This window comes from Pseudoliparis swirei, chromosome 10, assembly GCF_029220125.1.
Source record: "Pseudoliparis swirei isolate HS2019 ecotype Mariana Trench chromosome 10, NWPU_hadal_v1, whole genome shotgun sequence".
NCBI lineage: Eukaryota > Metazoa > Chordata > Actinopteri > Perciformes > Liparidae > Pseudoliparis > Pseudoliparis swirei.
Genome location: NC_079397.1, coordinates 17,460,316 through 17,472,815, shown reverse-complemented (window position 1 = coordinate 17,472,815; position 12,500 = coordinate 17,460,316). Strand labels below are relative to the sequence as shown.

The 12,500-nt window shown below is 40.1% G+C and overlaps 1 protein-coding gene across 3 annotated transcripts in view; it reads right to left on the bottom strand.

The window, feature by feature from the left end:
- Positions 1-5,465: 5,465 nt before the first annotated feature.
- The window catches only part of camk1da (calcium/calmodulin-dependent protein kinase 1Da), a 32,057-nt gene continuing 25,022 nt past the window's right edge, over positions 5,466-12,500 (bottom strand). For all 3 annotated transcript variants that reach the window (XM_056424710.1, XM_056424711.1, XM_056424713.1), the window contains 6 exons: positions 10,295-10,370; positions 9,124-9,236; positions 8,340-8,418; positions 8,118-8,205; positions 6,188-6,395; positions 5,466-5,806 (listed from right to left, as the gene is read on the bottom strand). In XM_056424710.1, the coding sequence (XP_056280685.1) occupies positions 5,694-5,806; positions 6,188-6,395; positions 8,118-8,205; positions 8,340-8,418; positions 9,124-9,236; positions 10,295-10,370 (677 nt within the window). In that variant the 3' untranslated portion in view covers positions 5,466-5,693. The remainder of the gene's footprint in view (positions 5,807-6,187; positions 6,396-8,117; positions 8,206-8,339; positions 8,419-9,123; positions 9,237-10,294; positions 10,371-12,500) is intronic.

Below are 12,500 nucleotides of genomic sequence, written 5' to 3'. Positions count from 1 at the left end.
GCGTGACGACGCACGTGGTCACATGCAGAGTAAATACAATACAGCCGGCGACCTGCGGAGGTCAGCTGGACGAGGATGCCCACAGGGAGACACGGGGTCACAAATAAAGCAGCTGGGGTCGAGCTTTAGTCCTACACACGGCTGTCAGAGGCCGAGGCCTCTCATTGGCTGTTAGAACTCGAGGGACTCTTTGGCAGCTCTTTTTATTTGGCAAAAACTTGTACCGAACATGTCGATGACATGACCTCCACGGCTGCTGTCGCCTCAGTAAAAGCCAATTTTATATCTATTAATATATATCTATATTAATTTATATATATATCTATATTAATATATATTAATATATATATATATATTAATATATCTATATCTATATTAATATAGATATAGATATTAATATAGATATATCTATATTAATATATCTATATATTAATATATCTATATATTAATATATATGTCTATATTAATATATATAAATATATATAAATAATGTATATTAGAGCTCACACAGGCTCGCCAGGTTGCAATATCAATGAGATGACTTTAGTCCGCCGATGGAAACCGTTTGTAGAGCTGAAGCTCGACTCCAGACGTCTCGACTTGCGCACGTCTTTTCATAATACAGAGATACGGACATCATACAAGGGCATATACACGATTATGCAAACACTCGTGGTGAAGTTGAATTCTTGGAGCACTTTTCTTTTTTTTTCTCCTTTCACATGCTTGTGTTTTCATCTTTAGTGTGACAGCTTCCAAAAATCAGAACGCAAGCTCAAGGGGGGTGGAGGTTGGGGGGGTGGGGTGGCGGGGAGGTTGGGAGGGGGGGGGTGGGCGGGGGGGACGAGAGCGGGTCGTAGCCTCGTCCTCAACAGTGTGTTTCTGAGAAGGTCACAGCTTTGGATTTCTTCCTTTAGAATGGCACAAAAAACAACGTTAGCCTGAGTTCAGTATTTAGTCGGACTGACAGACGTGGTGGTGGAACACTGAGGGCAACGTGTAGCAGTATATATATGTATATATATATATATATATATATAAATACATACATATACATACATATATAAATACATACATATACATATTTATTTATATATATACATATATATAAATATATACATATATTTGTGTATATATATACATATATATGGGTATATATCTACATATACATACATATATACTTATATAAATATATATACATATGATATATACATATATATATATACCTATATATACATATACACATATATACAGATACATATATATACATATACATATATATGTATATATATACACATATACCTATATATACATATATATAAATAGTTACATATATATATGTGTATATATATATATACACATATATATACATATATATTTGTGTGTATGTGTGACAGCAGACTGCAGTGGGGAGTAAAGGGGACTTTAGCTTCTTTTTTACATGAAACATTACATAGAGAATACAATCAACTTCCCTTGACACACACACACACACATACACACACACACACACACACACATACACACACACACACACACACTCACGCGCCTGAACAGCAAAACATTTGTAAATATTATCTTGAAAATGATCATTCATATTCACAATCTATTTACATATCTGGAACACGGAATGATTCATTCAGAAAACTCTTCCTCTTTTTTCTTCTTTTTTTTAACAGCAGACTCAACACACAGCGCAGCGTGAGCCTGAACCCTCACGATACATTCAGAAACCTCAACGTCCACGCTGGAGCGGGCCAACACCACGCGTGAGGGTTCTCAGTGTTGGCTGACGATTCGTTAACGTCCGTCGAGCCGGAGGAAAAAGCTGGCACGCTGTCCTGCACTTTTTCATTCCCCAGACTCCTTTTCTATTTGAACTAAAGGTGTTTCCCTGCCCCCCCCCTCCTCCCACAAACACATTGACGACAATTAAAAAACGTAAAGGAAAAATGCATAGCAATCAATGGTGGATGTTCACATGGTTACAGTGAATAATCAGATGAGGAATAAAGCCCTTACATGGTTGAAAGTTCCCCTCAGTAACACCTGAAAAATTAATTTACATATCTATATGTATATTTATATCTATATATGTATCTATAGATTTATTTATATATATATGTAGATATATCTATATATCATTTTATGCATATAGATATATTTATATATAGATATATTTATATATACATATTTACATATATATGTAGATATATCTATATATCATTTATATATATATTTATATAAAGATATATCTATATATATATAGATGTATATAGATACATCTATATATAGATATATCTATTTATATATAAATATATAGATATATCTATATATAGCTATATATAAATATATATATTTAGATATATATAGATAGATAATGATATATAAATATTATTCCATTAAATAATATTTAAATTAAATAATATTTATATAAATATATATATATAAATGATATATAGATAAATCTACATATATAATATATATATATATGAATATAAATATCTATATATTTATTTATATGAAGGGTGTGCCATGCAGTCGTTGTAAATGAGTAAAAACACTTTCTCTATGACCGCACATATAAAATAACAAAATAAATCAGAACCTTTTCTTACACGACGAACCCGACTGAAGTAGAATGGCAGATTTCCATGACGCGAGGGTCCGTCTCACGTCGACTACGTGTTGTTATGCGACTCCTTCCGAGACTTTTACGTCCTCAGTGGGGGGGGCATACTAAAATAAATTAATTACAGAAAGCTTGGCTTCCTTTCCCCCTGTAATTTGACTTTCATCCAGCTTTAGCCCCTCCCCCTCCATCTTTAGCCCCTCCCCCACCAGCGTTAGCCCCTCCTCCTCCCTGTCATGCCGGACGGATCAAAACAAGCTCCGAGAATAATATGCAGACACTTGTCAGCAGCAGAATAGTAATAAAGAGAAGGCAAATGGCAGAACGACGAGGAAGGGGATCGAATGGGGAATCCTTTCCCGCCTTTCCAGATTGCTTTGCAGCTGGAGTTCAGCCCGTAGTTTAAAGTCCACTAACACTTCACATCCGACTCGCTCTGCTCCGACGAACTCATCCAAACCGGCTTGGTACCCGGCCGGGCGCTCGTCTTTGGCTATAATTCACAATAAAGGGATCAGAAGAATTGCATCGCGGGGCCTAACCCATCCCACGCCAACGGACTCGCTCCAATACGTCAAACGCGGAGACGGTGTTATGGTTTAACCGGCGACCGTGTTAACTGGCGACTTTGAACCGAAAGCGTCCGTTGTTGTCGTGGTTACGACGGCCGTTCGAAAAATAGGATAGAGGACACGTATAGCTGTCCTCGTGAATGCCGCTTTGGTTTAAAGTTGTAATACAGTGTCAACCCCTGTACATAATAATATATACGATACCAATTTAACAATGCGGCCTTCACGGGGTATAGCTTCGTGATCTCTTCCTATTTTCAACACCTGTTTAACTCCGGCAACAACGGACGCGTTCGGTTCAAAGTCGCCAGTTAACACGGTCGCTGCTTAAACCGTAACACCGGCAGCGCCCCCCCCCCCCCAAACAAAAAAAAGAAGAAGAAAAACACCGACGCAACGACCTAAACCGGGAACTCAGTGTTCACCAGCTCACAGTGCAGCTGTTCTCCCTGAGCACCTCTGAACCGGGGACAGCTTGACACTGAGAAGGTGAAAGGTCATGGCTTCTATAGAGAGAGGGGGGGGGGGGAGGCGGATCACTCTGAGGACCCTTGGATCACGACCCAAGCGATCCTCCACCTGCTGCATGCCTCGTAGTGTGTGTGTGTGTGTGTCCCTTTAAGGGGGATTGTTATACAAAAGTCTGATAGAAAATAATAAACAGATCAGAAAGAGACAATAAAGTCGCAGAATCCACTCTGGGTTATTATCATGAGCTTTGTATATATATATATGTATACATATATATATATATATATACATATATAAATATATATACATATACATATATATATACATATATGTATATATATATATGTATACATATATATATACAGGACTGTCTCAGAAAATTAGAATATTGTGATAAAGTTCTTTATTTTCTGTAATGCAATTAAAAAAACAAAAATGTCATGCATTCTGGATTCATTACAAATCAACTGAAATATTGCAAGCCTTTTATTCTTTTAAAATTGCTGATTATGGTTTACAGCTTAAGAAAACTCTAAAATCCTATCTCATAAAATTTTAATATTTCCTCAGACCAAGTAAAAAAAAAGATTTATAACAGCTGAGTGTTTGTCAAGGCTCAGGAAACCCTTGCAGGTGTTTCGAGTTAATTAGACAATTCAAGTGATTTGTTTAATACCCTACTAGTATACTTTTTCATGATATTCTAATATTTAGAGATAGGATATTTGAGTTTTCTTAAGCTGTAAGCCATAATCAGCAATAAATCAGAATAAAAGGCTTGCAATATTTCAGTTGATTTGTAATGAATCCAGAATGCATGACATTTTTGTTTTTTTAATTGCATTACAGAAAATAAAGAACTTCATCACAATATTCTAATTTTCTGAGACAGTCCTGTATATGTATACATATATATACACATATATATATACACATATATAAATATATATATACATATACATATTTATAAACATATATATATACATACACATATATATGAATATATATACATATACATATATACACATATATTTATATATATACACATATATATACATATGTATATATACATATATATATATATATATATACACATATATATATACATACACATATATATATATATACATACATATATATACACATATATATACATATATATACATATATACACACATATATATATATGTATTTATACATATATATACACATACATACATATATATATACATATATATATATACATACATATATATATATATGTGTATATGTGGTTTACAATCTCTCCTCTCTGATTCCCTCAGGTGGATGATGGACTCTGTGTCGGAGGACATTTCTCACCCTCTGTGCAAAGATACATAAAGCGCTCCCTCATGCTCCCACGCTTCAGCAGTCGTATGGTTCTTGTAAAGCACTTCTTAAAGGAGACGGACAGGCGAGCCCCTGAGGGAGGAGACGAGTCTCTAAGGGGTCGTGTGGAGCATCTTAACGTCGTAACGGGGACCGTCACCTTCGGGTGCTACGTTGGTAACAAACGAGTGTAAATAAATGATTTCTAAGGTATGATTTCTTACCAAAGAAGCAATATCAGTTTGACGATGACGCGAAAAGCTACACGTACCACCTTTGACACGAACGGCAAGAATACAAAATAAAACAATCCAGTTGTCAACAGTCAAACCTTAAATTGGGAAAATAAAAGCTAAATAAAAGCTAAATAAAGTGGCGCAGGAAAGATAGAAGAATTGGAGAGGGGGAGTTGTTGTTGACGGACATTGAGTGATGAGACGCCCCGTCGTGAACCGCCGGCTCCTGCTCAAAGCAGTCGACGCCCATTTATCATCAAAGCAACCAATCGCGGTCGGCCGCAGGGACCTTGCATGTGAGGGGAGAGTTAGAAACGAAGAAGAAGAGATGGGCGGATCCTCTTCCTCCACTGTGTCTCTGTTTCTCTGTGTTCCCGCCCCTCGGCCTCACAGTGCTGTGGCCTCCCAGCTCGTTCCCCGCTGGACCTGGCGTCACTTGGTCTCCGTGAGCACCGGGGCGGGAGCGGCAGAGGGATGCGGCGGCCGGTTAAGCTCCGCCCCCGCGGCGGACGCCAGACTGCAGGGCGTGATTGACGCATTTACACCTGAGGGGGGGGGGGAGATGGATCAGGGGGCAATGTCACTGAAACACTACGGTAACGGTGCCAGATCTAGAGACAGTGAGAGGTTGGATGTGTTGCTTGTATTTACTTTAAACGTTAACTTTGTAACTTTTAACCCGCATAAATAATAGCGTTGAATGTAGCGCTGGGTTAGCATGTCGGTGCGCCAGTTAGCTCGACATGCTACGATCTGCCGCTTTCGTAGGAGCAGGAAAAAAAACATTGTCCAAGCCGATGCATTGTTTTTCCTTCTCTTTTCTGGTTTTGAAAAACACGGACAAGAAAAGACGCCAACGGTCAGCCGAGGGGTTTAGAGCGTGAATACGTGAGTTCTCCTGACTGCGGCGCCGGCCTCGTACTCACATTCCTTGCGGGGCGACGCCAAGTTGTTATCCGTCGAAGAGGTTTTGCCGGCGGTCGCGTCGGCGCTCTGGCTCTGGGCCGGCTGGCTCTGGTTCTGGGCCGGCTGGCTCTGGTTCTGCGGGTTGGAGGCGTCCATGCTGCTCCCCATGCTGCTGCCGAGCTGCAGCCGCCTCATGTGGCGGACCACGTTGGTGGCGTTGAACGCTTGCTGAGAGAGGCAGGAAATGGGAAGTGGGTTTGCTGAACTACCGATGGACCATTTCTTGAGAAGGAGGAGATTATCTTCAGGGTCTGTTAAATATCTATAAACCTCCACCTGTCTCATGGATGGTCCACGACTACGACCAACTATTCATCACGCTGTCATACTCATTCAACATGACATCTATTGTTCATCTGGTCACATGACATCTATTGTTCATCTAGTCACATGACATCTATTGATCATCTGGTCACATGACATCTATTGTTCACCTGGTCACATGACATCTATTGTTCATCTGGTCACATGACATCTATTGTTCATCTGGTCACATGACATCTATTGTTCATCTAGTCACATGACATCTATTGTTCATCTAGTCACATGACATCTATTGTTCATCTGGTCACATGACATCTATTGTTCATCTGGTCACATGACATCTATTGTTCACCTGGTCACATGACATCTATTGTTCATCTGGTCACATGACATCTATTGTTCACCTGGTCACATGACATCTATTGTTCATCTAGTCACATGACATCTATTGTTCACCTGGTCACATGACATCTATTGTTCATCTGGTCACATGACCTCTATTGTTCATCTGGTCACATGACATCTATTGTTCATCTGGTCACATGACATATATTGTTCATCTGGTCACATGACATCTATTGTTCATCTGGTCACATGACATCTATTGTTCATCTAGTCACATGACATCTATTGTTCATCTGGTCACATGACATCTATTGTTCATCTGGTCACATGACATCTATTGTTCATCTGGTCACATGACATCTATTGTTCATCTGGTCACATGACATCTATTGTTCATCTGGTCACGTGACATCTATTGTTCATCTAGTCACATGACATCTATTGTTCATCTGGTCACATGGCATCTATTGTTCATCTGATCACATGACATCTATTGTTCATCTGGTCACATGACATCTATTGTTCATCTGGTCACATGACATCTATTGTTCATCTGGTCACATGACATCTATTGTTCATCTGGTCACATGACATCTAGTGTTCACCTGGTCACATGACATCTATTGTTCATCTGGTCACGTGACATCTATTGTTCATCTAGTCACATGACATCTATTGTTCATCTGGTCTCATGACATCTATTGTTCATCTGGTCACATGACATCTATTGTTCATCTAGTCACATGACATCTATTGTTCATCTGGTCACATGACATCTATTGTTCATCTGGTCACATGACATCTATTGTTCATCTGGTCACATGACATCTATTGTTCATCTAGTCACATGACATCTATTGTTCATCTAGTCTCATGACATCTATTGTTCACCTGGTCACATGACATCTATTGTTCATCTGGTCACATGACATCTATTGTTCATCTAGTCTCATGACATCTATTGTTCATCTGGTCACATGACATCTATTGTTCATCTGGTCACATGACATCTATTGTTCATCTGGTCACATGACATCTATTGTTCATCTGGTCACATGACATCTATTGTTCACCTGGTCACATGACATCTATTGTTGCTCTCCTGAAGGGTTCTTCCCTTTTTTCTATTTCTTGTGAGTTGTTCCTGATCCGATGTGAGAGGTCAAAGGTCAGGGATATCGTATTTGTACAGATTGTAAAACCCACTGAGGCAAATTCATAATTTGTTATACTGGGCTATATAAAATAAACTGGATGAGGAGTAGAGTAAACAAGACATACCCTCCATTTGCTCTTGGCGAAGTTCTTTTTGATCTGTCGACTGACGGACTCGTGGATGTTCTTGCAGAGGGCCGTATCACCGGCGATCCTGACACACACACACACACACACACACATTCTCTGTTAACACCTCTGACGGCACATCCATATCCATATTGGTTTCATGCCTTTTTGTTCGCCCGTGTGTGTGTGTGTGTGTGTGTGTGTGTGTGGGCTTCTCACCAGGGGTGTCTGAGTGCCTGATCGCAGGTGAAGCGCTTGGCCGGATCTTTTTCCATCAGGCTGCCGATGAAGTCCTTGGCTGAGTAACACACAGGGGACGAGTTAAAAAAACGAATTCTGAAACAATTCAAACAATCGGCTTCAAATCGGCTGAAAATCTGATGAAGATGATGACCGACGACAAGTAAAAGGATCACCAGAGTGATTACAATACGGGGGGGAGATGAATAAGCGTCAATATTTAGCGGCGATCCATCCACATATTTAAATCCAAGGTACAAAAGTCACCGCCGTGGGGGATCTCCAGCTCTCAGGAGGGATTCATCCTCCGGGAAACCACGAATGTCTGTCTGAAATATCAGTTCCTCTAAGTGGGACGCGATGGTATTACAGGTGGAAATGAAGATTTTAGTTATTTCAAGACCTTTATTGAAAACTTTAAATATACATGAGTCAATAATAAATAAATGTCGAAATCAAAGGCCTGTACTTTCGTGGAAATGTTTACGTTACTCCATAAAAGGCGATGGCAATGCGACTTGCCAAATCCTACATCCGTGAGATCTGCTGTTGCCCCTACAAAATAAAAGCTCAACATTGAGCATGAATTATAAGAGTATCGGGGGGTGGGGCATTTTCTTCCTCCGCATTAAGGCTGTGAGGCTTGAAAGAATAAGTTTGCCATAGATGGATGAAAAACAACATTGCATTGGAGGGGGGAAGTGGTCAAGGGAGCAGGAGAAGGGGAAGAAGGAGGGAGACGAGGAGGAGGCCGGAGGCTCACCGGAGTCCGATATGTCGTCCCAATACGGAGCGTCGAACTCGTAGTCGGCTTTCAGGATCTGCTCGAACAGCTTGGAGTCGTTCTCGTCGTAGAACGGAGGGTAACCGCACAGCCTGACGGGGGCGGCAAAACAAGTTATGATTCCCTCAGACAATAAATAATAAAGAATATCGTGAGACATGAATCTGTTGGACACAACGAGTCATTTGAAGATGTTTATCTGGGAAGTCTCTTGCACCAAATTCATCATTTGGAGTGTTTGTAATGTAATTTTGCATTTGATGCATATTTGGATTCACTCATATCAATATCAGATTTTGATAAAAACTCAAATTAATTAAAATGCCATCAATACAATCACACACACACACACACACACAGATGCATGCTCAGAGAATAAAAGAAGCGCACTCCGGGAGGAGAGGAAGGAGTCGGCCGGCCATGAGGAGAGGAAGGCTTTCCATTTGCTTTTCTGGTTTCTCATTTGATTACAGACTCACCTGCCACTCAGCTGAGCCTCAGACTCATTAAACACACACACACACACACACACAGGATCTCAGGTGATTATCATGGCTGATTACCTGATGGGATTTGTCCACCTGAGCAGCTGAAAGCTAACGAGGTCTGAATCCCAACGCTAATTGTGCTAATTGTCAGCAGGGAGCTGCTCTAACTCCACACACACACACACACACACACACACACACACACACACACACACACACACACCAATGCACACACACACGCTTTCTGTCCTTCACCTCGCATGCCCTCCATCCCATTTACCTACTGCTGACCTCTGACCCCTGACCACTGATCTGTGATCTCAAGATAATACTAATAATGGTGGAGCACGCACACACACACACACACACACACAAAGAAATTGAGCAAGGCACTTGAATCAATGCAACATGTAAAGTGTCTTTGAGTATCTTAAGAAGCGCTATATAAATGAAATGGATTATATTATTCATCCCCATTGCTTTCGAGCCTCGACTGTCACACTCAGGTTTTTATTAATTATATATTTCCTCCGGCAGACATTTTGATTCCTCCGGCCCGTCAAATGATTCTCGCGGCATGAAGGCGTCATGACGCCGTGGCGTGTTCAGACAACTCCGATCCTCCGACATAAGGCGAGCGCCGCGCCGGCTGCTGGACTCACAGGATGTAGGCGATGACGCCGATGGACCAGCAGTCCACCGCCTTGCTGTACGGCTTCTGGGCCAGCACCTCCGGAGCTGCAGCACAAACACGAAGGAACGGTGACATATTATGATTATATATTATAGAGTCGCTGTAAATAACCCCATGAAAAGTGTTGGAGCTATTTATTTGGGCATTTGTATTTAGTTTTATTGTAAAGTAATATTGTTTAATCTTTGCTTATTTAGGTTATATTTTGAAATGTTAGAAGAGATTTTTTCTTCTGATAGTTTTAGTTCAGTTTAATACGTTGTGATTGTTGTTTGAATATATTTAGTTTTAGGTTCACTGATTGGGTAACACTGGGCACGGTGGTTATATGTAGAGGGGGAGCTTCAGGACCAGCATGCACCTGGGTGGCCCACGAGAGGCAGTGACATGACATCTATTGTTCATCTGGTCACATGACATCTATTGTTCATCTGGTCACATGACATCTATTGTTCATCTAGTCACATGACATCTATTGTTCATCTGGTCACATGACATCTATTGTTCATCTGGTCACATGACATCTATTGTTCATCTAGTCACATGACATCTATTGTTCATCTGGTCACATGACATCTATTGTTCATCTGGTCACATGACATCTATTGTTCATCTGGTCACATGACATCTAGTGTTCATCTGGTCACATGACATCTATTGTTCATCTGGTCACATGACATCTATTGTTCATCTGGTCACATGACATCTATTGTTCATCTGGTCACATGACATCTATTGTTCATCTGGTCACATGACATCTATTGTTCATCTAGTCACATGACATCTATTGTTCACCTGGTCACATGACATCTATTGTTCATCTGGTCTCATGACATCTATTGTTCATCTGGTCACATGACATCTATTGTTCATCTGGTCACATGACATCTATTGTTCATCTGGTCACATGACATCTATTGTTCATCTGGTCTCATGACATCTATTGTTCATCTGGTCACATGACATCTATTGTTCACCTGGTCACATGACATCTATTGTTCACCTGGTCACATGACATCTATTGTTCACCTCGTCACATGACATCTATTATTCATCTGGTCACATGACATCTATTGTTCACCTGGTCACATGACATCTATTGTTCATCTGATCACATGACATCTATTGTTCATCTGGTCTCATGACATCTATTGTTCATCTGGTCACATGACATCTATTGTTCATCTGGTCACATGACATCTATTGTTCATCTAGTCACATGACATCTATTGTTCATCTGGTCACATGACATCTATTGTTCATCTGGTCACATGACATCTATTGTTCATCTGGTCTCATGACATCTATTGTTCATCTGGTCACATGACATCTATTGTTCATCTGGTCTCATGACATCTATTGTTCATCTAGTCACATGACATCTATTGTTCATCTGGTCACATGACATCTATTGTTCATCTGGTCTCATGACATCTATTGTTCATCTGGTCACATGACATCTATTGTTCATCTGGTCTCATGACATCTATTGATCATCTGGTCACATGACATCTATTGTTCATCTAGTCACATGACATCTATTGTTCATCTGGTCACATGACATCTATTGTTCATCTGGTCACATGACATCTATTGTTCATCTGGTCACATGACATCTATTGTTCACCTGGTCACATGACATCTATTGTTCACCTGGTCACATGACATCTATTGTTCATCTGGTCACATGACATCTATTGTTCATCTGGTCACATGACATCTATTGTTCACCTGGTCACATGACATCTATTGTTCATCTGGTCACATGACATCTATTGTTCACCTGGTCACATGACATCTATTGTTCATCTAGTCACATGACATCTATTGTTCACCTGGTCACATGACATCTATTGTTCACCTGGTCACATGACATTTATTGTTCATTTAGTCACATGACATCTATTGTTCATCTGGTCACATGACATCTATTGTTCATCTGGTCACATGACATCTATTGTTCATCTAGTCACATGACATCTATTGTTCATCTGGTCACATGACATCTATTGTTCACCTGGTCACATGACATCTATTGTTCATTTAGTCACATGACATCTATTGTTCATCTGGTCACATGACATCTATTGTTCATCTGGTCACATGACATCTATTGTTCATCTAGTCACATGACATCTATTGTTCATCTGGTCACATGACATCTATTGTTCATC